The sequence below is a fragment of the Gasterosteus aculeatus genome, chromosome 9 (assembly GCF_964276395.1).
Source record: "Gasterosteus aculeatus chromosome 9, fGasAcu3.hap1.1, whole genome shotgun sequence".
NCBI lineage: Eukaryota > Metazoa > Chordata > Actinopteri > Perciformes > Gasterosteidae > Gasterosteus > Gasterosteus aculeatus.
The window spans coordinates 18,096,290-18,123,128 of record NC_135696.1 but is presented as its reverse complement, the minus strand read 5'-3'; the positions used below and the strand labels follow the sequence as shown (position 1 = coordinate 18,123,128).

Below are 26,839 nucleotides of genomic sequence, written 5' to 3'. Positions count from 1 at the left end.
AACAAGACGTTAGACACAATGGGAGGCCCTTTCTGAAAAATGCGCTCCCATTCAGCTTAGGAACGTACCATTGGACAAAAAGAATCAAAACACAGCGCTTGAATTTGAAGGCGAGTGTGTTTTGACCAAAGATTCATGAGAGCTCTAAAACCAATGGCTATCAAAAGATGCTGCCGTGAGACGGACACATTAGAACAGAATCTCTCCACAGGGCGTTTCCTCTATGAGCTATAACTCTATAATAGATACACTGGGGTGGGATGCTGTTTTGAAGACTGGAGATCCGCGTTTAGGCCGTCGCTATCTTTGCCCGTCTAAAGTGGAGGAGGCCACTTGGGATGTCCAGAGGAGCTGCTAATCCCCCAACATGCTGTTCATACTATGTACCCTGTATAGACAGTGTTAGACTTACTTCTAACTGCCTAACTTGTTTAGTATCTGCGAGTATTACTCTCTGCCCCTTACATCTATGACCTCGGCACAAATAATGAGCCGACAGGAAACGCGAGTACAGTCCTCGTGGATTCCATATCGTGAAAGCCTCTTCTTTCTTCACCCGGCTACAGTTTTAGGAAAAATGGTTTTGTCTCATCATGAATTTTTGATCTGAGGAGGCCTTTAGAGACCATAGCATATGATTGCAAAAAGGGCACAACAGAGAAACACAGACAAGCACAGAGACATAGTGATATAATGAGTGGAGAAACATTGATAAAACAGATTGTGGTTGAACGTTAGTAAAAGGGGAAAACACAGCAGCAAAAACACATTTTGGTGAAGTTTGGTTCAGCCATCCAAAGGAGTGTCGTGAGGGAGGGCACCATTTGTGTGTTACAGTATAGCAATGACTTGTCGGGATAATTACGTTAGTGACAGTGGCTGCTGCAGCGGTGGAGGCCACAAAGGCTGTTAGCGCATCATCAGGGCCAGCGGTGGATGTGTAGGCGGAGACGAGGCTGAGGGTGGGCGATGGCGTGGCCGAGGCGCCCGGTGAGTCCAGGCTACAGATCTGCAGCTCGTCCAGCAGACCCGCCGTGGACGTTGAGTAGTGGCTCAGAGCCGACACCGTCACGCGGGAGTCCGAGGACGGCGCGCGGCCCCCGAAGCTCGTACTGCCGGCCGCGGGGAGGTCCGGCCTGCTGGCTGCGCCACCTCCGCTAGGAACATACGGGCTGGGCGATAGAGCCTTGGGCATTAGGCCCGACATGCAGTCGAGTGACTCTGAGCTGCGGCAGCGATAGGGGGAGTGCCGTGCTGTTGGGTCAGGGGAGGGGGGGCACTAGGTGTTGGGGGAAGGGGAGAGGGAGGAGAAGAGGGAGTCGATTTGGAAAAGGGAGGAAAGGAGTAGAGCGCTTAGTGATGAACACTCATTTGTCACGACGTCACGCGAGATGTGTGGAAGCGAACGCGTGAGCCCGACAGACGGAGGCGGTGCTGCTGTGAAACCACGTCAAAGTGTCACTGGGCTGCGGCTGTGAAGTGAAGAGGGAGTTCAAATACAGTGCGCAGGCAGGAACAGCGGTTTGGAGGAAATGAAATAGTTTGTTATCACGCAGACAGTATGGGTTCATACATAGAACCAGAATTAGTGCGTCCAATGGCAGCACCAAGCCTAGCCAACTAAAGGGCAACACACACACACACACACACACACACACGGGCAAGAGCAGCATATTGTATGCTGTGCATCAAAGCACCCGCACTTCTTGCATCAAGACAAACACCAACCGAAGCACAATAGTCTCTGGATTTCCCGGCTACTCTCTCCTCGTCAAAACGCGTGACGCTCCCTTTTCTGCCTCTTCATATCAACCGACAAAAAAGAATCCCAGCAATCTTGTATTGTAAGTGGCCTCAAAGGGGATACAACCAGTGCTTTTGTTACAGTATGGAGACAGTCATGTACCAACAGCACTGCCGGAGAAGGTCTCGGTGGAAGTGCAGGAGGAGCCTTGGTTATCTCCACCTGGGCTGGCGCCGGGCTCTTGGCTTCACCGGGGGCTCGATCCGGGCCCTCGAGCGCCGCTGTGTCGCCTGAAGGTTCGAGGCTCTCCGGGCCCGAGCGGCCCGCGGGCGACGCGGCCTGTGTCAGGGGTTGGGACGCGGTGGGACCCCCTCGCGGAGGTGGGTGAGTAAGCGGAGGGGAACCCGGGGTCCGGGTCTTGGGTCGTTGTGTGTGAGCCGGGGGGTCCGGGATGGTGACAGGGGTTAGTTTGAGGGCCGACACCTTTCTCTCCTGGGCCTGTGAGTTAGTGGGGGTGGGTGCAGTACAGCTGCTAATGGCATCCAGGAGAGGGGACTGGTGTGAATGTTGGACTGAGTTTGTGCTCTCTGAGTAAGAGTAGGAGGACGTGCTGCGGACAGTGAGGGACTCGCCCTTCTCATTCTGCGTGAACGTTAGCGTCCGTGGGATAAAATCATTCGCCCGCGCGACAAGGGAGCCGTAGCCTGGCGGATTAGTGCCCGTGGGAGAGAAGTGGAAACTCTCTCTTCTGGGGGGCGGCAATGGCACATGATTGATTTCCTTATTGGCCAATTAGAAAAGCAACAACCGATTGTAAGTTCAAACGACAAAGAAAGAATCATCAGTGCAAAGCTCGACACAAATTCCAGATTCCTGACTGTATCAACATGTGCCGGAGGGACGCGTGAGACGTTTTACCTGCGTTGGTGACTTTTTGTCCTGCAGGTTGGGTCTGACACTGCGGAAACCTTTGGCAGCAAGAGATGAGCTGCTGGCGTCTCCATTCTTAAGGCCATCTGTTGCACTGCGCGACCGCCAAGAATCTGCAAGTGGAGTTTATATTATCAACCTGGCATGCTGCGGGGTTTGGAATACGTTTTCTGGTCTACAGCTTTTCATTTAATTTTAGTCTCCACTCCAATTGAACACAAAGAACAGAGACTTACCCAAGTCTGATGAGTGAGAATCAGTCCCTGGACAACAGAGAAGACACAGCAGTGATAAGTGAGGTGGGTTAACGCACGGTCTCAAGGTTTAAGGTATTGTGGCCAAAACTCCTAAAGCTTTACCAATATCAATTCATTAGATATCACTAGATTCTTTGTACCAGTGAGGGCTCAGAAGGCTGCTCTTTATGCGCAGAGGGTCAAAATGTCCTTTCCGATTGTGGCTCTATTATAGAAATGATTACAGACTGTGTACAATAAAAAAACAAAAAGGCGTGGAGGAGAAGAGCTTAAGGCACATCATGCACATCGGGGCTCGAAGGACCACTTCACTCCCATGTCTGATAAAGGAAGAAATCTTCAAGAGTACACTAGCATGAACACTATTATTGATCATATATTAAGATTTAAAACAGCAGAAAGGCCACTATGCATTGAGCCACGCTTAACATTGATTCCACATGGCTGTTTATTTTAGCGTTACAGCCACATACACAGCTAGTTTTACCCTATCAGATGGCTCCAGCTGGGGCGGCTGCACTCCACAGCAAACGCAACTGAACTGGCTCCTTAACCTCGTAACTCCTAGTCTGGAGTTGGAACCATCCCACAGGGTACTTTCTGCTTTTCCAGGGACTCCGAGTGTAACAGTACGCTAAGCAGCAACGGTGCGTGTACTGCACACCGCTGCCAAGGCCGAGGCTCCCTCAGCGGCCGACGCCTGCACAATAACGTCCTAAGTCCCTTGGAGTGGTGTTCTACTACGCTGCTAAACATTCTCGAACAACTGCTCCTCTTCTTTATTAAAAGAAGGCCAGCGGAGGTAGAGTGCTGACTTTGGTGCAGCCATTAACCAATATGCTGACAAAGTCCAGAGACAAACACTGCTCCCTCAGCACAGCTGAGAATCTACTGCAGCTCCTCCGCCGTCAGTTATGCTGTGAGTTCAAATAATGTTCATCATTTTAGGATGAAGGGGCTGACAGCTGATCTACGGTGAGTTCATTAACGCTGATTACACTGGTAAATACGCAGGATGGTGCCGTTTTAGTGGACACCCAACAAGCCCGTCCAAGAACATATTCAAGTTCTCCAAGAGCCCAGAATCAACCGAGCTGTGCCGTCAGGTCCAGCCAGTCCAAATACAAGCAGCAAGACAACAGGAAGAGAAGAATGAACCAGCAGATGCAGCCCGTGGGACAAGAGCATGGCACATGGGAGCTTTTAAAAGAAAGGATTTAAAAAATGGATTATACAACAAACGGATTTGGAAAAAAAAAAGAAGAATAAAGCACCTTGCAATCCAAACATTGCTTAAGCACAGAGGCAGCCGTCAGGGAGGTGAAGACGTACCTCATGTTTTGAGAGTTTCAGCCATTACTGGCCGGCCCCATAGCTACTTCTACACGAGCCTTCTCATTCAAACGGGTTCATTTGTAGTGTGTTTGCGTGAGTGTTAGTACCTGAGCCCAGATTTGGCGAGCTCTGGACCCTCTTCATGGGAGAGAGCGTGAGCGACAAGGCCGAGCTTTTGCGAGAGCATCCTCCGCTATCTGAGGGATCACAGCCGGGCAGGTGATCACCGAGGCACAAGCAGCAGCACACATGCACATGCACACACAACGAAGACACGGGTACACACACACAAACGCGGCCAGGCAGAGACACCACAAGTGGAGATAAAGCACATGCATTTAAGTGTGGAACTTTTGTGTTGCATTCAACTAACAAAACCCTTTCTGATGACAACAGGAATTAGACACTGCTAAAGGCTTTTTGTAGGATGTGTATGTGATACATTTAATTAACATGGGGGAATTTGTTGATTGTGGAGAACTCACGTTGTCACTATGGCTAAAAGTCAAACATTTATCTTCCTGCTGAAACACTTCAGAAACACCTCCATCAAGTACACACAGATACTGCGGGCGTTCCTCGCGAGTTTCCACAAACATCTAACACATCGAAGTACAAACGTTGTGGTCAGTGAACAACCGAACGCTTCAAGCCACTGGCTAATGCAGGTGGTTTCAAATCTGCACGTCAAATCTGCGCGTCAAACTCTGGCGGCTTTACCGGTAGTCTTTTCCCACATGACAAAGCTTCTTTTCTGCTTTTATCTTCTCTAGAGTAAATACAGGCAAACAGCCAAGATGAGTCAAGCTGCCACTGGCAGCCACAGAGAGGTGGTGTGTGTGGTGAGGACACTTCAGCGCGGGATGTTGAGGACAAAGCTTTGGGAATGCATTGAGGGAGGAATCACCCTGCTTATTGATGCTCTCAGTCACAATAATCACAGCCCCAATATCACCATCAAAGCAGTGCAACTCGGTCAGGGTTAGAATTACACTCATGCCTGTGGTGGAGGGGACATTGGGGCTTAGGGCAGCTTTTAGCGTCGCTGCGAGGTCTGCAATGTGGAGACACGTCGGTGTTTTTGTATCAAATTAAATCACTTATTTTGAGGAGAAGAGGATTATTATCACAATGACGGACGACAATCTTACACAGTGTGTGGTTTGTGTGTGTGTTCAGGTGCGCAGACTTAAATACCTGTATTCATATTGGAGAGCACTTCTTACTGTTCTACTGCAGGGACACACACTTTCCTGTAAAACAAAGGACAAAGTATTTCAGAAACACAGTTAATGTCTTTTTAACCCACCAATTGAAGAAAAAAAAGTGATTTGTGTTTATAAAGTGATCTTCCCGGGACCGCTATAATAAATAATTCAGTGGCTGCAATTGCAGCAGGCGATCTCATTTTATTCTGCATGAACTTTTTTTTTAAATCAAATCTCAAATATAAGCATTTATCTTGGAAATGCGCCAGGTCCCCACTGCCCATTAGTTCACTTTGATTCAAATCTCACTACTTAAGGAGCCCAAATCTCTCCCACACACACACATCTCAAGTCCTGAGATTATTGATGTTTACATAACATGTAAGTTATTTTCAATGTTGTTCAACCGTCTGAGATTCTGTGCCGCTAAAAAGGATCACTTTCACCCCCATTTGCCTTGATTTAGAACACAGCACTGTGTGACATACATGCATGTTATGTTCACAAAGATGTTTAAGCCAAAGCCTAAAGCTACAAAATCCAACATGACTTCCAGCTGGCTTAGTGACCCCAGCAAAGGTTCCACAGCACAAAGTTGAAACATACATAATGGCATTTACTCCACTATAAGATAATAGCCTCTTGTTATACGGGGACTTTTTTCTCGGAACTGTTACGGTGCACGATTGATGTGAAACAGGCGCACACCGAGAGCCAAAAAGGCTCCTAACAGACGGTCGCATCGCCGCTTGATGTGTGTCATCACGGGGCTTAGTGTGCGTGAGGGATACGGCGAGCGACAGCAGACAGTGGCTGCGGCCGGGATCATACGTGTCTGGTATGTGAGTAAATGTGACATGCAGGTTCTGGGAATATGACGTACAGTAGCTGATGTTTAAACGATAGTAGACGACTCGTGGTCATCTGTGATTTCAAGTGGTTTGAATCCTGGGAAGAGTATGTCTGCGTTGGCAATATAAATGGTCACACGACTTTTCTTTTTCTTTCAGTACAACAGAGCTTATATCTAATTTAATGCGTGGACTGTTCATCTGATTAAGACAATGTACATTTAAACTACAGCTAGAAGTACGAGCAAAGTTTGCACAGCCAAATCAATAAGGATGCTCCTTTTTCAGGATGCTGACTCCTTCGATGCACAAAGTGAGTAAATCTGTGCGGATGGTGTGACTCTACAGAACATAACGTCTGGATGTGTAAACAGACTTTGTGCTCTTCCCAGGAGACGAAGGCCTCGGATGATGAAAGCACATACAGTTTGAGCTTGAAGTCATGTTGAATCGTGTCACAGCTTTGGGTATAAAAAAAATGAAATGCATTAATAAATTGTACTTTGTGCTTCAACACTTTGACAACTCTGGGCTTCACATTGACAGTTGAGGTCCTGATAATTGTGGCTATTTTGGAAAAGGTATGCAAGTGTATTCTGACATGAATGTGTAAAGTGCCTCGGCAGTTGGCTCTGGTGAGGACTGGCGCTCGATGCATTGCATAACATCGACACGTATTTCACCGTGCCGGACATTTTATTAGGCAGATATACTGTTATCTGATTACTAACTTTTTAATCTTTATCGGCGTCCTCAAAATTCCGGCATGAGTCTATAATTAGAACATTAAAGGAACTGTAATCTACGTCAAGGTTGTTTGGTCACCTTATTATTCTTTTCTCTACAGTGTGTCTCCACGCACAGCACAGTGGCTGGTTCACATTTAGAATGGCGGTTTTTTTTTGTAAAAATGTATGTGAATTATCTAAAAACTCAACCCTCCTACCTATAGACTGTAAGAACCCTGAGAAGACAACAAGTTAAGTGCATGCATTATTTCTGTGGCCATAAAAAAAACCTATATATTTATATCCACCTGATAGAATTTATTTTAATTTGCATAAAAAACAATAATCAAATCAATAATCTCGCCCCATTTAGCCACGAGTTGTCGCCGCCTGAGGGTTTCCAAACACAGTTAGCGCCCGTTGGGGAGGAAATGTCATTGCTTGTGCTACTACATGGAGACATGCAGCGTGGGATACTTTCAGCATGAGACCTAACCCTCAGCGTCATCCGGAGCGCACTCATAAATCTATCTCTGAAACACACACACACACACACACACACACACACACACACACACACACACACACACACACACACACACACACACACACACACACACACACACACACACACGCGCACGCACGCAGTGGGGTAAATCATGGGTCTGGCGTCGCAGGCAGTCTCCTTCCGAGTGATGGTCAGATTATAAACAGGATCATGTTGCTTGGGGACAGATCCGCGGCGACACAGCAGCTGTGGCCATGGTGTAATGTTATGGCTGCACACTCGAAGGAAACCCGGCCGGCTCCACACCTCCGAGCGACTCTCAACGCCCCCGCTCAGGCCTTTTGAGCTTTTAATCACGAAACGGGCAGCGCTCTCTGAAGCCGGAGGAAGATCATTAGCGGCTCGCTCATTTTTCAACGTGTACAATTTAATAGAGGGGCAGCAAACGTTGGCGTTTGTAAACTCAGGCAGAACTTCTCTGCTTGATTACATTACATTACATTACAGGTCATTTAGCAGACGCTTTTATCCAAAGCGACGTACATCACACTTTTAACCCATGGCTTTTTCACATTTTTGCCCAGGGAGCAATTAGGGGTTAGGTGTCTTGCTCAGGGACACTTCGACATGGTACATGGGGCAGCCTGGAATCGAACCACCAACCTTGGGCTTCCCAGCACACCTTCTCCAACCCCTGCGCCACGACGACCCCATGATGGAATGATGATTGTCGATACAAGTGAACAGTTGTCTTTCCTTTCTAACTTGGCCGTGGTTTATTCACCAACTGTAATTTAGGCATCGGTGGGCCACTGCGGAGACTGCCGTGTCTATAATTACAGTGTAATAGCTGTGGGACTGCAAATACCCAAGTCGGAACTATGAGCCACAGAACCCGACGATGTCCATCACGTCTCATCGGCCCGTTGAGTGACCTCCTGGGACCCATTGGGTTCATATCAGTGGACTTAAAGGGTTTGAGCTCTGAATCCTGGTGAAACACGAGTACAGTACGTTAGTAGGCTCGTCCTCTTTAGAAGAGCCTTACTATTGATTAGCAGAAACTATCACCATTTTCACCATGGGAGGTTTCCACAACAGAAGAGTCTATGATTACAATGAGTAATCTATATCTGTGCACTTAAATGATCTTATAAAATATGTGCGTGGACGGCACAAAGAGGACAAAGCTAAATTGAACAATGCCCCTCGAGAAGGAGGTTAAAGCGTATCATGGGATTTTGTGTCCTTGTTGACAAAAGTACGAAAAGTAATTTGACCTGACAACGATAAAATGCGAACCGGACAGTGTAAAAGAAAAACAGAAGGAGAGAAAAACACAAACAATGTCCTCAGAGAGCACAGGCTGTGATGCCATTAGTCACTGGCAGTCTGCCATGGCATCCAAACAAGTGCTCAAAAACAATGATGTCATCATCGTCCTTTGAGAAAGGACAACAATGACATTTTTTTTAGATAACAATAATAATAGTGGAACTGTTGAAGCACTATTTAGGAATTTTGTAACACTTTCTTTCTTTAATTCATTTCAGAATGTCTTTTAAAAGCCCTTTGTGTGTGTCTGTGTGTCTGTGTACGAGATACACACAATGTGTACGAGATAGAACAGCAGGAGAGAGTGAACAATCGTTGGAGATAAGCCGCCTATGGCTCCAAGGGTCGTGACCCTGGAGTGGTCACTCAGACTGAGACACACTCACAGGATGTTAACAGATTAAAGCTCCTTAGAAAATCTATTTAAAGACCGTACCAAAAAGTCATCAGATAGACATTTAATCTACCGCTGGTCTCTGTGCCGATGATTATCAGCTGCTGAAGGCTTGATAAGATTCTTTTTCATTAAAATACCAACTGGAAGAAAATTCATATATCAGAACTATTTGGCACAGTGAACCTATTCACATCAATATTCATTCTTAAATAATGAGGCTCTACTGAGTTTTTCCTGAGGCTGTGCTAACTTCAAATAGGTTGATACTTCATAGAGCATTTCATACGGCCTTGTGGGACCATATGCATTTGGATTTGGGGAATTTTTATTTCCATACAAGCAATAAAAGAAGAAAACATTGTTATCACCACACAGTTGCATGCGCCCAAATCCTTGCTGAGGATACTTCCTGACTGCAGTGTTGGACGGATTATCCCGTGGTCACTTCTCAACAATGTGATTTTTGTGTTAGACAAAAAAAAAGGTCATTAAGGCTTTCCTTGTTTTGTGAAACTGTGTGGCCTGCATTTTAATTCCTAACAGTGAATTAAACCACAGCATCAATCGTTTCATGCCACTCACATATGTGTGATATTCCAGCAGTCCAGGGTTTATACATCAAAATCAATTCAATAAGTGCTTCAACGCAATTCTAAAAGTGAAAGAAACGCTTCTTCTCTCACGCCATAACCAATAGTTTGAATCAAATGAGTCTTCATTTAAAGATCTAAAGCCTTTCTCTGACAGAAATAAATGCTATAAACTAGTTGTAACACGCAGGCCTTTTCATCAGCTCCACGTTTCCGCCACTAGCTGAACAACAACAAGTCTCCGTTATCAGCCTTGTTTGTTCAACCTTGCCACTCATTAGCAGAGCCCCCCTCTGCCCTTCCCGCTGGCTGTATGAATGGATATGGGAGGTCAATACGCTGACCCTGCGTGCCCACTCACTGCCCATGCTGCTAACAACAGAGGGCCGTGTGTCCCGCGGATTGCATCACAGCCCCGCTAACGAGCGCAGACATCGGCCCGAGAGCACTAATGCAATTATGCAACACAAGCCCCGGCGCAGTGAGTCCTGGGCCGCGGGGGGGGGGGGGGGGGGGGGGGGCGCGGGGGTAAAGAATGAATGCGCTGTGACAATTTGTCGGTTTGTTATCTTACCACAACTAAGGATGAATTCACTTTAACGCTGCTCTGACATCCGCGGAGACGAAGACAGAGGGGAGTAAAAGCAGCAGAGAGAAAAAGCTGGATGAATACCGAGAAAAGGACATGAATCACAGGGAGGATGAGAGGTCCCCAAAAGCAATATGTTCAAGGGAACAAACAGGGAGCAAAAAACTGAGAGCAGCCAGTATCAGCATGTAGCATTACGTAAGCTGTCTGGACACAGCGTCGCGAGTAAACAACACCTCCATGGCTGCCACGGTCTCCTCTCCTTCCCCTGAGAGATGTGTACGCCACGCGTGGAGCTCGGAAATAAAGGCGGCAAAGCGCCATCGAACTCTGGGACGAGCACAACGAGCTCACGGAGGCCGAGAGATAACGAAACAAACGGATGAGCAGACGGAGGGACACAGTTAGGAAGACAAAGAGACATTTGGACTGAGCTTCTTTCTTGTTTGCGGTTGAGTGAAAACTCAACGTTTAAACTGAGCACACAGTAAACCACTGAATGTTGCACTTTTTGAAATAACACAGGCGTGGGGATCTTTATGACCACCCCCAGCAGGAATATACATTAGGTAAATGCCACGCCGTTAACATAGGATCCCAAGCAGAAGGAGTAACATAGCTTTGACAGGTCATAGGATACAGCAGAGCACATGTCTCCTTTTAAAGAGGACTTTTCCAGCACAGGTTCAGGTTTTTCATTTAACTGTCCTGAAGGCCCTTTCAGACTGAATACTTTAAATTGAACGGCGGTCTATAGATCAGTATGAATGTGTCACACTTTGAATCCAATCTGGTGCACGAGGCCTAAGATCACAACTTAATGTGGCACAAAAGTCAAGAGGCCTGTGCTGCGGAGCCTTAATGGGGGGGGGGGGGGGGGTATTCAGGAATGCAGAAAGTATCTTCTGACTCTGACTCCAGACTTTCCTGTCCTTTGCAATTCTTTTATAACATTTTGAAAATAGTCACTTGACGTAACGGGTTAAAGCAGGATGGCTATCAGCTGTGGCTAAGATTACATTCCCCCCCCATGCATAGTCTGGATTCCCCAGGCAAGGTACCAGCGTTAAGTGTCGAGCACAAAGATAAGAGGAACTTGATTAGCGGGGGCGCTATATTTACTGCCAATAGGCAGGACCCTTTACCCTCTAAGGTGAACCGGATCATCGGGAAAGTCACGAAAGGCAGCAGCAAACATCCTCGTTTCACATTTTCCCAGTCCTTCCATTTCAGCAGGCAGAGAGGAATGGAAAACTACATCATCGCAGCAGGAAGTCTTTCAGAGAGCCGAATATGTTCGGATCAAGTCACGGGCTTGAGAGTGGGGAATAGCATCTACGCATCAGGATAATCGAGAACGAGAGATGCGGTCTACTAGAAGAACCACACAATTCAAGAGCCTTTCAAGAACGTGTTTGCTGTTATTCTACACGTTTTACATGGCGTTTATCCTTCCTGCGCCTACAGCATTCAAGCAGCTAACAGAGAATCGATGGTTATTTCGTCCAGCCCTCAAAGCGTCTTTGTTTCATCCAAAATAAAATAAAAGTGTGTTCAAACCGGAGTTATTTTGGTCGTTAATCCCATTTCCCAGGTTGTACAAATCCAGCCGAGCAATCACGCCATCTCTGTCCCAAACAGTGGGGCTTATTTTACAGGAGCCCCGTCGGGGTCAGCAAACAAATGACGTCTTCACAGGACGGAAATGAATCATCTCTGGTATTACTAATGTGACGTTTTTACCATGGAGAAACAGGCTGTCCTGTGACCCTCAGTGCACGGGGGACACACAAAGTGCCCCACTGTATGTCAGGTCCCGGCAGAAAGGGATCCAAGGGAGCCCGATCTACGAACCGAGGCTGGGAACCACCCTCTAGTGTGTACCCAAGGGGTCAAGGTGACATTCCTCTACACCTCTGAGACCGGCTTAATGGAGGGATTGCTGCGTGGCTTTTGTTGAGTGGGAAAGAAGAGGCCGTGAAAAAAGTGTGTAACAAGAGATGGAGGTATGCTAGAAAAAGGGACAGAAAAAAAAAACAGGATTGTGGGGCCAAATTATGGAAAGGGAAAAAACAACAACAGGTTTTTGGAGGTTGACTTAGTCAAATAAAAAAAGTTACATTTCTCGTTCTTCAAGCCTGAATTCATCTTTAATGGTTGACATATAAAATCTTTCAATCCACATAAGTGGAATTTGCTGATGCTATTTCTGAGGTGGCCGCGGGAGCAGCCGTTGTTTTATTTGACACCATTTCCCCTGCTGACTGTCACAAAAGACCAAACTTCTGTGCTCGGCCTATAATTGTGGGTTTTGGCAGAGCAGATAGATACAATTCCCTTTTGGTGTTATTGGGTTGTAAAATCTATTCAGATCTTAAATCCAGTCAGCCCGTTTAAAGCCTCGAAAAGACACAAATGAGTGCACAGCAATATATGATCTCTGCGTGGCTCGAATGGTTTCATTAGAAGGCCATTTTTTGAATCTCGATCGATCATAAATCAAACATAAATATGGTGTATGAATTTTATTTCATGGCTTAGAAAGAGTAAATGAAACCACTATTTGTCGATCCATAATCTAAATCTCGGCAGATCCCCGAGTATCTTTTGTGACGTTCAACCCCAGAGGGCCGACCTGTGCAACGGTCCATCAAGAAGAATCAACTCTTACCGTCATAAAACCAAAAGGCCGGAGACTTGCTAAGAAGAGTCCAGTTGTGCAGGTGAGCTGCGAGCCCACGCGCCTTCTCCTCCCTCCCTTCTCTTCTACCCTCCGCTCAGGACGAGTCTCTCCGCCGGCTCAAGCTTTATTCCCAGATCTTACCCCGTTTAATGCCTGGGGAGCACAGAGACAACACAACGAGGAGAAAGTTAGAGAGCCAAAGAGTGGGAGTGACGGGGAATGAGACTCCCCCGTTTGGGTGAAGCAGTGATCAGATACGGCTATTTTCAGACTCAGGCATGCACGTCTATGGGACTGGAAAGTTACCCCCCCCCCTCCTCCTGTGTAGAGGGGTGGGGGCTAAGCGACAGGGTTGATCTCTATTTTACCACACACACCTTTACATGCAAGCATACCAGTGCATTCCGTACGCAAGTGTGCACGCACAAATGCACACGAAGACAGACACAGTCCCAGATTCTACGGTGCAAAAAGCATCAGGTGTACCATCATGTTACACAGAGTTAACTGAACCAGGATGGCGGTCCCTCATCCGGGCCTTCAATGTCCACTGTACCCCTTCACGGCAAAAGAAAAAAAATGACCAGAGTGTCAAATTGTTGTGTCGTGAGGTTCCCTTTCACTTTCTGATGCCCCCGCGTTTAATGGCGGCTCGCTTGCACTCTCTCTCTTTTTTATCACTGGTGGGACCAACCGGTCTCATATCGGGCTGTAAATATATACGGACTAATTAAGCGTCCACTCACCTGTGTCATTAATAATTGCACTGCTGTGTAATCTATATGGGAATGTATATTTGGATATGACCACACACACGCAGGCTGAGTATATGCAGAAGGGAGGTCAGCTAGAGGCACCTCGAGACCCCAGACTCCCTGCTATTCCCAGAATGATGATGTAACAACTGCTATTAGCCTGGATACCTAAAACCCAGCAGGCTGCTACTGTGCAACATGCTATTTAGATCACTTCAACCTCTTCCCATCACACCCATACCTGACAATAAACAGGCACAAAAATCAACGTCTAACAAATGACTGAGTGGTGGAGTTCAGGGAGAGATCAGCAGCCTCTACAAAGGGAATCCATAATGTATAGTAACGTGGCACCTAATTCTCAAGTGGACTAATCATTGCAAGTGTATCACAAACAATGGACCGACTGCAGGAACATTTTGCAGTCCTCGCATCAATAGCCAGATTATTTTAATGGGGTTGTAGGCCGTAATTAATACCCTTCAATTCGAGTCAAAGAGGATAATGTCAATCACGTTTTAAGTGGATTTTGTACAGAGTTTCAAACTCATGATGAAGATAGTATGATAGGCTAGTATGACAAAAGGATAACTTGTAAATTGTGTTACCCTAACCCATAAAACAGCAAAGTTGGTGAATGCAGGAAGTTCTCCAAAACCACTAATAAGAACCACTTGATCACTATTCATACAACGGGTTCTTGCCTGTGTTGAGCTGGGTCAAGTGTTTCAAGCATGAAGCTTATAAATCAGGTAAAAAAAAAAGGTAAACTCATAATCCCGCTCTGGGAAGTGTGGACACGTGGCCAACCTTTAAATCAAAACGTGGACGGCTTTCGCTGACATGCTCCGCTTCAACACTATCTGCCGGTGACGGAGCGGTAACGTAACAATCTGTGCTGCACGTTCACAAGCTGCACTCCCGCAGCCGTCCCCCGCCGACCCGATCCGATCGGGCGGGCTTCGGACTTTCCACAGCACGCCGCAGTGATCGGTGGGCCTGCGAACATGGTGAAAAAAGCAGCTGGCCCCCCCCAGAAATGTCTGACCACAAGCCGAGGATCACGGAGCTATGGCGAAGAGCTGACAACTGACAGGTGCTAATGATGTAACTTTGGACACCCATAAAGTATTGCAGGGGCCAAAAGGACCCGAGTTTGGTTCACTACAGCAGTTGTTTTCTATTTGCCTCGGACATTATCCTTTTTATCCCAGGTGGCAAAATCTCTGTTAACGGTTTAATTGATGCGGCCTCCCGGTTCTGGATCGCATGCCTCGTGTATTAAAAGTGAACTGTGACTTTGATAAGCAGCTTCTATCGGGTCTATCGGTGTGAAAACGAGTGATTTATAAAAGCAATTAAACCGACATGACACATCAGCTTAGGAACGATCTCATTTGAGTACCAGAGCAAACTATTTTTATAGCCACCGACACGCACTCACACTCAAACGCACTGACCCTTTGACCCGTGAGCAGCTCCGGACTACAGCGGGCCGCGTCGACATGGTCTCGCCAGTACAGTTTCAACACCTAATTCATTATCAGCTTCTGCAAGGTCCCGCCATTCCCAGTTAAGTAAGTGGCAGGTTATAAAAAGCAGGAGAGCTGTGCTTGTACACATTTATATGTGTCACTTACTTGGAAAACATTTAAACCTGGGAGCACAGAGAGAAAAAAAAGGAAATAAATTGCTCAACAGAGAAAATCACAACGGGTGCGTCACCGAGTATGATCTGCTTTTTTCTTGATTCAGTAAATAATCCGAAGGTAACGTAAAACAGAGCAGTGGATATAAACAATTCATAACTATTGGTTAAGAAAAGCTCACTAAAACTGTCTCTTACCGCCCTGCAGAGCAGCACAGACACACACATTAAATGATTCAAACGGTACTACGATATTGTTTGTGGTCAACTTCTAGAATAATTAAAACAGCGCACAGCTTTGCATCTCGGAGTTGCTTTGACGGGCTGAATACTAGAGCACTGAAGGTGTGTTCTATTACGACAAAGAGAAACTGTAAGAACTATGGTGTGCTATGATCTGCAAGCAAACACTTGTCACACATCCTCTGAAGTCTCAGCAGGATGGATTCCTTAATACCTCTACGTTGAGTCTCCAATTAGTTTAAAGCTTTTTTTTCATGCTGCTGCCATAAACGTACGTTATTCTTACTATTGCTGAAAGAGATACATTTTAATTCGCTGGACAAAAATAGCATTTAGGATGGTGAGAAAGGACTATCATCCTGGCAGGTCTAAGTAAAGATGAACCTGGGTATGATTTTCGTCATATTAACACATTATTATTTACGTCTTTTTATATTAAATGTTCATATTTTAGATCCTCCTCCACGTGTGATCTTTGTAAGTGTGCACGTGCAGAACGGCGTCCAGGTGTGCAGTGTTTGGAACGTCAGCTGCTTCCCCTCCTGTTCATACTTACTTATTGCAATCATAACACTTTACAACAGCGAGATCTGATGATAGATGGTGATTGAGGACGCTCGGGGAGAGCGCTTTTCCTGCAGGGCGGCAATTACAATCAGCGAGACTAAGAATTGCCCACGCTTTAAAAAAAACAACAACACTTCAGCTATAAAATGCAAAAAAAATGCAAAACACGTGTGTGTGTGTGTGTGTGTGTGTGTGTGTGTGTGTGTGTGTGTGTGTGTGTGTGTGTGTGTGTAAGATATAGGTTGAAATGAAGCGAGAAATCAAACTAGTGAGTATTACATTCTGTACTTTCACAAGAAACTGTATCACTCTTTCTCCCTCTTCCTCTCTCACTCAAACATGCACACACACACACACACACACACACACACACACACACACTCCCTCTCTGTAACTCTAAACTGGCAGGTGCAACTGCGTTGACGCTAACAGAGACATGCTTTCTGGCTCATTGGCAATCCATCAAGTCAAACTGCAGTGATCCCCCCATTCGGTGTGTATATTCAAGCCTCTGTGACGGCACCGCAGCCCCTCGTCAGACGGGTTGCGGCCAACTGTTGCTTGTCGTCATGCTGCGTCGCTTACTCTCCCCCAGACGTGAGCCTTTGGTCAAGGAAATGCAAGGAAAGACACACACACACACACACACACACACACACACACACACACACACACAGAGCAGGTAGGCCACACTGGGAGTGGTGTGAGGTACGCAGGGTGATAGTGTTACACTTTGTGCATCCTGGACACCTCCCCTATACTCGCCGTTTACCCAGCATTCAAATGAGCCGCTGGCCCTTTTCTTCTTAGTCTCATTACATCATCCCTTCATATCAGTTAGCCGGAAGCTCAAAGAAACACAGAAGCAGTCACTATTCTTTTCTCCTCTCTGTCAGATCTAAAACATGAGGGGGGGCACAGAAACAGATTTGTCTTCAAACATGACATTAAACACACCACTGCAGTACCATTCATGAGTAGATGCACTGCACTGTTGAGGTCCGAGCAAACAATGGAGCTTATCCTAAGCATCGAGGATGTAGGTTAAACATGGATACGCCATGTTTACTGCCAAGCAGCCTGTCTGTTAATGAATAAATCTCTCGCCAGGACTCACTTTGGGCCACTGCTAATGTTTAAGCACCATTGATCGGCCAAACCCGACCTCATCTCCCGGTGATGCCCTGGAATGCACTTCAGGGGGGAAAACAGAAGCGGCGCGCCGCATCCCGGACAGGCCGATTACAACTAATGTTACACGTTAACTGTTGCTTGTTGTCACGCATGTTTAAAGAAAGAAAGAGATAAAAGAGGGGGGGGGGGGGGACCTCCGTTTGCCTCGTCTTAAAACAGCCCGGTGTTCATCTCTGGCTAAAAGCATATCAGCGGCTTCGACACGGTGGAAAGCGTCACCTTACCGCACAGCAACCGCCGCCTCACTCGAGCGACACATCGCCCGGTAACCGGCCTCCTCCACGGGTGGAAGACGGGACGTCCTCGGCCGTAGGACACCACCCGCGGGAGCTGTCCGCGTGATGGGGCCGTACACCTGTTCCGTTCGCCCCGCTGTTTTTTTGTTGTCCGGTCGTCCGCTAGCTGTTAAGACAAGTCCCTCCGTCCCGGGTGGGGTGAGGGTGGGGTGGTGGGGGTGTTGCTGAGGGCTGGTAGAGCAATGCGGGGGAAAGAAGACGCGGCGCGCGGAAACGAGTTAGTCACAACGTGTCTCGTTTTTTTTTTTTTGTTTTTTTTAATCCGTTTACTACAAGCGAACGTCGCAGCGCGGTCCCCCCGGAACCTGCCGCCCCCTCCCGTCCCCCCGGTTTCCGCTTTAATTAATATTAAACGACGCCGTAGCTCCGCGTGCAAGATGGCCTCTGTTATTTCCATTCACCAACAGTCCGGCGCGAGCTTCCCATTGGGCCCTCGCGTCGCCATGGCAACGGCCGCCGTTCAATCCGTGCGCGCACGGCGGCGCGCCGCTGCCGAGAGGAAAGCGCCGCTTCGCCTTCTATCCGCAGCGGAGAGTGAACGGAGGCCTCATGCTGTGCGTTAACGGCTAAAACACGACGATTATACCGCCAAGGAGTATTAAGTGATCCGCGGACCCACGCGGGGAATACAGCCGGAGCGCTGTGTGTTTCCCCCGGCAGCATGCCGTGTTGTCATCAAACCGCTTCAAGGCCAATGTTGAGCTATTAATAAATGTCAAGTCATTTGTAGCCCGACGTTTGAGGTGGGCTTGGGTTATGAGGATGGGGTTACAGAGGAAGTGTATATGCAGAACTGGAAAAGATAAACATCCAGTTAACCTGCATTATGGGCCGAACTAATTATTCACTTGTATTATTATAACACTATTATTATAAGCGCCAGCTCACACTTAGTGGAGATGATCAGATGCATTTGTGCAGTAGACAAGTTATTGCTTGAAGAGTAAAAAGCTATTATTTTGTTATTTGAATACGACTGGGGAGAACTCATTCTGGTATCATATCTGCGGTGCTGTGAGCTGCTTTGGATTTATTTGTTTCTGTTGTTACCCTCCTCCATCCATTAAACATTGCGGTGCCTCCTAACAGGAAATGTTCCAGTGTGAACCCTGCAAGTAGTGAGAGCTGACGTCAGTGCGTGTTAAACGTGTTAAACTCTGACAGGTGTTGATTTATATCAGCTCCAGGGTGACAACATTTTAGAATAAAAACTTTTGCTTTGAGGTCTTTAACGTCAATTTTTGATTTTCCCTCCTTGTCCGGTATATAAATATGTATTTGATCTTCTTCATTGAGCAAAGCAGCTGCACTGTCTTTATTTTTAGTGGCTTAACTTTGGGGTTCGCCCTTTCTGTGTCTGTTTTTCTCCCCCCCCCCCTCTCTCTCTCGCACACCCACCGAGCTGTTCAATTATTTACAGAGTGGATTGGAGACCTTTACAGCCATGTGCCGGTTATTGTGACCATGGCAGAAAACACTTATTGCATTGTTCCACTTGTTTCAAATGAAATAGAATCAATCATTTGTGTCTAATATGGTCTGCTTGAAATCTCAGCGCCAGAGACGCAGGAGAAGGTGAAAGCAGGAGCTATTTTGCTCATGAATTCTTTAGACGGCTTTCACAGATGTTCAATTCAGCTCATAGTGAGTCAATTACAATGCAAAAAAATGATACTTAAGCCTCTCCATCAAAATGTGATACATTAATTTGAATGTAAATATGCCGTATATTTTTCTTTATGTCAACTACAAAACCGTTCAGTTGCATTGACGACAAACAAATAATCAAAGATACTAATTAAAGCCGACGTGTCCTTTTGTTGTCAACAGATGCACAAAGGTGCACAAATTTAGATGGATATTGATAGCTGACCTTTCTGAAGTGTCAACGAAACCACATCTGTGAGTGTGTGTTGACGCTCGCATGTGTGCGTTTGCTCTTTTATCACCAGCACTTATCCCTCACTGACCTCAGTGTTGCCATGTAGATGCCTTTTTATAGGGGGGGGGGGGGGTGTTATCCACAGATTCTTAGCAAAGAGGATGAAGACGATGCATCGTGTATGGCATGCTGTGGTCCACTGGTGGTTCGGGTGCAGAAGCACTAAAAGGTGGAGCTTAGGTAGTTAAAGCACATTACAGAACCTACACGGGAGGTGTGTCAGCAGCGTTTTAATGCCATCTGTCCCACACCTGTAGCAATGCCATCCTATTGAAATCGAAGCAGCTGTCTTCATACACTAAAGCATGCACTCCACTGGGTTATATATGCACACAACCACAAGCCAGGAGCATATTTCTACACCTCTCTTCCACGATGGACTGTGATTGTGTTTTGGGTGGAGCTGGTGGGCTACATGCTAATGTTGACACTATGACATCCTCATGGTTAATTAGGGTTAATTCTGTGAGTTGACACATTCTCACAAGCTGGCTGAGCTTAAACTACAGCTGCAGCTGGCATTTCATTTCGGGGCAGTAAGTTGTGTGCATGAATGAATATACTCAACCCGAGGTTTAGTGAAATTGTTACCGTCATGGTGGTGTGAGAACAAAAGCCGGTTGACGTGACAGGGGCCGCGAATGTCTTTGCAAAATGTAACAGCAAACTAATGGCTCGATATTTCCGTCCTGCTCAAAGCGGTGGATCGGACCACTGAGCGGCGTACATGATCCCTACGCCTGTACCGTGTCATTAATTAAAGTTAGAGGCATCTTTACCAATCCTCCTCTGGGGTTGGCTTTATGCACAGGTAGCAGTGGCACCGCCAGTGAACAACACTCATCAGGTGTTGATGCCCATGCGAGCTGGAAGTTGTCCATGCTCACAAGATACGCGCCTCCTGAAGCTGAGCCCTACATTGCAATCTTGATCCGTGCCAGACCATCCAAATGCAAAGGTCTAATAATGCTTCGCTTAATAGTATTTCCATTTTAGGATGGCAACATGAATCTTATCTTAGAGGGTCTGACATCATGGAGCAAGGGTCATGCTTTCATGGCTGCCGCTACCTATCATAATCCATAGTAAGTCTGCAATTACCTACATCCAATACTACCAGCCTACCTCTCATGGCCCCGCTTAGAATAGCCGACAATAAAGGAGAGCGGGCTGGCGCACGGATCTTGTGAGAAAAATAGCTCTTTTATCTGAGCTGTGGCACTCGCTCACATCTTTCCACTGATGCTTTCCAAAGAGATCCACATTTGGAACAGCTGATACTGAGGCTCGCTCGTCTGGCCAATGTTAAAGTGCCCCGGTGGTGCTGAACGAGGGGTTGGCATATGAGCGCACAAGGACATTGTCTGGCCATGACTTAATACCACTTTCCCTTGTGTTCCAGTCTGGCCTTAATGTCTGAGTGCTGACCAGGTGAAATGCCTGAGCGAGCCCTTGAGACAACAAGGCTGCTGATCGTCTCGCTATTTTCTGAAGTGCAAGTCGGCTACTTGACGTCCGTTAATGTTTGCAGGCTTATATTTCTATGTTTTGCATTTTCCTAATATACACATTTTAAACGAATTAATTGCGTCTTATCCTGATTGAGAATCATTGGCTGCCACAACTTTGACAGGGTCAATGTCTGCCTCTCCATCACGGAGTGAAGGGGATGGAATGCTGAATTATGTCCCCGACCGTCATTCAAACACCAGAAAAAAACTAAACGCTTTGCACTTCCATCCAACCCCAAGACCGACCCTGCCCTCTGCCTTCCTTCTGCACATCATCAATCAAAGAGAGTCAACATTCCCCAGTGAAAATGCCAGTGTCACTCATGGACCTTCCTCTTGGACCCTGAAGCTGGCTCTGCGTGGTCAAGAAGGATGTCGTGGAGAGACGTAACAGAACGGAGCAAAGCGGTGGAAAGGAGAAGCTGAAGGATGACAGAATAACAAATGACACGGCAAAGGAGATGCAAGACTCGTGGAAGGCATATTATGACTTCAATTAATCTTTAGAAATGAGTATAGACAGGTCTTAACACTGATGAAGAGAGAGGATAAACTAAAGCTGCATAACAGCAGCGTAATATAAATTAGAGATATACTGAGATGAAATACTGGGCGTGAATCCTACTACGGCTGTTTCTAGTAAATGTAAAAAACGTTTTTTAACACCGTGGACTGGAAGAAAAAAAAGTGATGGATGACTTATACAGCAGTTAATGTCATATAACACATAATGTTTAACTTTCTGTTGATTTAATACTATTCCATTACTAATCCACGTCCAGCACATCTGGATGGGAGATGCCGGGCTGTTTTTCTCCCTTCACATGAGGAGTCGGAGGACTTTAGGACAGTTTCCAGAGGACGACGTGACTTTGGTGATCCCATCTATTTTACTTTATTGTCTCTGTGAGGTTTTCAGTCAAATGGCCCAACATTTATTGATTAGATTGCCATGATATTTGGTTGAGACATTCACAAAATTTCCCCGCAGGATGAAATACAATAACTGTGATGAATAATACTGACCAAGGCCCTAATGATCAAACCTGGGATTACTGTGATACCTCTATATAGAGTCTGATCCACGATGGTAGCCCTGATATTAAAGCATCTAATCCTCCCTGTTGGAGCTCATTACCTGGTAAACCTCACCGCGCTTCCTTATCGGGGCACGAAGTGATGACAGAGCGGCTTACGCTCCTTATGCAACGCACGCCTTGCTTGCTTTCCACGTGGGTCTTCCAAACACAATTACTGTTAGTGTCTGTCTCTGAAACACATTTCTAATATTACTCCGCACTTCATCCACCTCAATACCCTCGACCGATGTTGCTGAGCCAGGCTTATCCTGTGTGGCCGCTGAGAGGATTGATAAGTTCTGTTATGGCTGATGAAATGTTGCGTAGAAGTATGAAACATGCGCCAGAAGGCTCATTGGAAGCGCAGGAGATGCAGCAAATATAACAGAGGAGTAGGAAAACAATGGAGTCTGAGTAGGTGAAATGAGAGTGAGGACACAGGTAGAAAGAAGACGTGATGCCAGTCAACTGGTGGACATGCCAGCTGGCTCAGACAGCATCACGAGATCCATTGTCACTGTCAGCTTGGGGAGATTCGTTTAGGAGCGTCTCTGATTTTGTAAATAGGGGTTATTCAGAGAGTTTAGATGTGATCACGTGGCAGATCTTCTTACAATTATTCTTTGTTTCCTTTTCAATGAATAACTTAATTTATTATCTTTTCAGTATCTACCTTTTAACATGTACATTAATACAATTAATAAATATAAACACTTAAAGTGTGTTGTTGTGTTTTAGGGAGGTGTGTACCTGAGAGCATCTACTATAAAGCAATCCACGAATGAAATGTAACTCAGCCAATAAAAGGTTAGATGTTATCAGGTTAACATATCTTATGTTTCCATGATTCATTACAGGACTTTAATACACCAAGAGTCATGGCAGCTAAATCGTCACTGATTTCTTGAAGTCCTGAAAAAGTATCTCCGTAAAAAAGAGGAAACCCTGATTTGACATTTACTACATTTCAACTAAAGGTTTGTGAGGAACAGTTGCTCATGTCTGCACACAGCCTTTTTTTTAAATACTGAGTAATATTTGTGATGTTCCGCATGAGTTCCACAAATACAACAGTTGTACGCAGTTGCTTGGTGCAAATGAGTTCATTTGATTGGATTTAAAGAAAACATGGATGCCGATTAGTTTAAAATGCGATAGAACAAATGGGCTAAAAAAAAACACTGATGTTTTTGTTTGACGTGATCAAGGCCCGTCCACTTCTAAGGTCCAGTACGTCGTGTAACAGCCAGGAAATGAGAAAGATGGAAATGTACAAGGAGACAAATTGTGTCATGCAGCGGGGCAAAGCAATCTCGGGTGGAGAGTTTTTTAGGATGAGGAATGTGACCCGTGGATCTGCCTTTTCCTTCTTTGGTAACAGTGCTGCTCCGCTACATCAAAAGGGGCCTAAATCGCTAAATCAGTTTTGACCACATGACCCAGAGAAATATTTGTGTGTTCAGCCAAAGGGGGATGAACTTATTAGTGGAAGGAGGAAAAATTGTGTGAAAAAAAGTGTTTATTTATGCATCATCTAAACTCTAAAATCAACCAAATACGATTATAAATAAATATCCTATGGTTTCATTTTCTCCGGTCATATCTACTTTTATTGTGTTTATTTTGCTGAGCTTTCTGAGAAAAAAACGCTAAAGCCAGTCAAGTTCTTCTAATTATTACACGTCTATGTTCAAAGGAACCATTGCACCTCGAACACTCCTTGAAACCATATGGCTTTTTAAACCAAGAAGGCATTATGTCCCATCTGCTGACGGTTGTCGGTGCTGCCAGATTGTTGAAGCCAAAGCTTAAGGTGCTGGCACAAAGCTCTCTCTGCCGCCTTCCACGCAATCAGTTTGGTGTGTTAGAAGGGGGTAATCTCCCTCTGAATAGGCCGCTTGTTTCACAGCCTTCGGCGCATGGTCTCACAGTGGCAACTCGTCACGCAAGATGCCCCTGCTAAACAAGGAGGGGGGGGGGATTCAGATTGAAACACACTGCACAGGCGTGGTACAAAGAGCATTTATCAAAGGTGCAATATGCCAAAATCAGAGCATCAATAGCAACGTAACAGTGACTACTTGTGCATAAGAGTATAGGTTTATACGCACCCACCAAAAATATACACGTCATGCGGTCCATCTTGGGAAAAAGGTTTAGTGCTGAAACAGTTGATATGTCTGATGTGGTGGTCACAGCTTCATGGGAAGGTTTCCTTTCTCTTACTTTGTTTTTCATGTGATTGGAAAAACCGAATGCAGTCTTCATTTTAAGTTGCTTAAAGAGGAAGATGATTCATAGTGTCTCTGTGGTCTACACTGATTCATATAATTGAACAACTGCATTGAGTTATAGCGCCAATTAGGTTTTTTACTGTGTCTGCCATATTTCCAAGCCGCGCTCGCCACTCGCTGATTTGTCTCTCCTTGCATTTTCCGGAGCTGCACTGCAGACAGTTAACAGCATAGTAGTAGGTCCATGCTGCTGATTTCACTTCAGTATTGATATCCTGTCACCCCCAGTTATAGGGAGAATAAGCCTGAGTCAGCACTCAGTGTGTGCAGTAAGCCAGGGATGAGAAGCACACACACATCAGCCAATGCTCAAATAAAACACAATGATCTGTCGATGAATGCACAACAGTAGCAGTTGTATGAGGGAAGACATTCAATCATTTACGATGGTGTAGTAAATACTCAATGCGGGTTTCATTGATCGCAATCAGGGATAAAGACTCCCTCAATTCCTTAGAACGCCACATTTGCTCCCAGGGAAATGTCATTCTGCTGACTTACAAAAGTGTCATTTTGTGAGCTCTGTGACGCGTAGTGGAGTCGTCTACTTAAATGAATGTGTGCGTTCGCGTCCTCGATTAAGGACCACATCTGATAAGAACCACCAAGAGTATTGAGCTGTGCTGCGTTCATTCAAGCATTTGACTGAAATTAAAAAGCAGAATTGGCCCCTCCCTTTCCTCAGAGGTGTAATAACCACACAGGTTGTGTGTCAGCAGCTGACCCAGTAGCAGAGCTGGCCGTCTGATCTCCAAACATCGCCGGTCAGCAAACTGGGGAGGGGGAGATATACTGCAGTGTCTTTTGTTCTGCAGAGGGCAGAGAGAACATACTACGACAGCGATGCTGCTCCCTGCACCGCTCCTTGTATGCACGTTACCTGTTTCCCTCTTCAGCATCTAACAAATCCTCCTCACACTCGTGATGGAAATGAATCGGGGCATTTATCCCCCTTCTTACTCAAATATCAGAGCACAGTCAAGCTTATTCTAAGGACTCCTCCTTTTCATTTGTATCCTTTTTTTCCCCCCACTTGAGCTGCTCACATACAGCAGATGCCCATTATGTCAGACAATTACAATGCACTGCACATCAACCCACAGGCGCACAATACGAGAGAGTTCATTAGCATGTAGGGAGGATTTGAGTTGAGAAAGACATTACCTTGCAGGGTTGTGCGCAGGGCGACATAATATCCGTGAACATCCACCGTGTGTACGACAGCCAAGAGCCGACGGGGCAAACTCACCTTTGGTTTCGAGGCATTCCGACACTCCAGAGATTCAGTCTGCAAATGAGCGAGAGGAGGTTTACCCGAGCCGGTAAGATGAAGAATGTAGCACACACACACACACACACTCCCATGGATCCAGCCGCCGCCGCCTCCCCCAGTTATCCCTCTTGCATGAGTGCATTCAATCACACGTACCCCAGTACCCACGCAATAGCCACTCTCGGGCTGAAGTGAAACACGTACTGCAACGTCTGTCACTCAGCCCACGGTACAGTAGGGCTGTTTCACTTTACATTGAATGCCTCATTGCGGTGCAAAGTTGTGTTTCTCCTGAGAGAATCTGATGTGTTTTCTAATTCCTGATTTCCTTCCTCACTTGAATCCTATGTGCCTTCATCATCTATTACCTTACTAACTTGACCACCACCGTCAATAGCATGGTACTCGCTCTTTTCACTTCAGCAGTCCAGCCATTGGCACAAAGCGCTTCGAACACCGGGCTAAACCAATCAGGTGGCCCGAGGGGTAAACCAGGATGCACTTTCCCCATTAATCTGAGGAGTGGATGAAGAGGAAAAGAAAGGGGATAGAAAAGTATATATATATATATATTAGTGCTGTCAAACGATTAAAACATTTAATCATGATTAATCGCATTCATGTCAAAATCAATCACAATTAATCGCAAATTTGTATCTATTCTAAATGTCCCTTGATATCTTTTTTTCATTGTAATGCTCCTATCAACATGGAAAAGTGGATTGCTTGCTTTATGCAAATGTTTTATTGTTTTGGCCGTTAATCACACAAGTATGTGTGTGTATATATAAGACAATTGTGTTCATCCACAGTATTAATTGTGTGACCTGAGAGACAAAATGTTGCTGAAATGAAAAGGCCACAGGGTCAGCTTCCTCTCTC

General features: G+C 46.0%; 1 protein-coding gene across 29 annotated transcripts in view; it reads right to left on the bottom strand.

The window, feature by feature from the left end:
• Positions 1-26,073, bottom strand: part of sorbs2a (sorbin and SH3 domain containing 2a) — a 47,817-nt gene extending 21,744 nt beyond the window's left edge. For 11 of the 29 annotated variants that reach the window (XM_078109259.1, XM_078109265.1, XM_040185420.2 and 8 more), the window contains exons 1-6: positions 17,787-18,285; positions 13,144-13,308; positions 5,464-5,519; positions 2,911-2,937; positions 2,663-2,787; positions 1,907-2,524 (exon numbers count right to left, since the gene is read on the bottom strand). In XM_078109259.1, the coding sequence (XP_077965385.1) occupies positions 1,907-2,524; positions 2,663-2,787; positions 2,911-2,937; positions 5,464-5,473 (780 nt within the window). In that variant the 5' untranslated portion in view covers positions 5,474-5,519; positions 13,144-13,308; positions 17,787-18,285. Of the gene's footprint in view, positions 1-865; positions 1,280-1,906; positions 2,525-2,662; positions 2,788-2,910; positions 2,938-5,463; positions 5,520-13,143; positions 13,430-17,781; positions 18,286-25,933 lie in introns of those variants that run through there. The other 18 variants (XM_078109276.1, XM_078109287.1, XM_078109281.1 and 15 more) reach the window with 11 other exon arrangements.
• Positions 26,074-26,839: the final 766 nt, after the last annotated feature.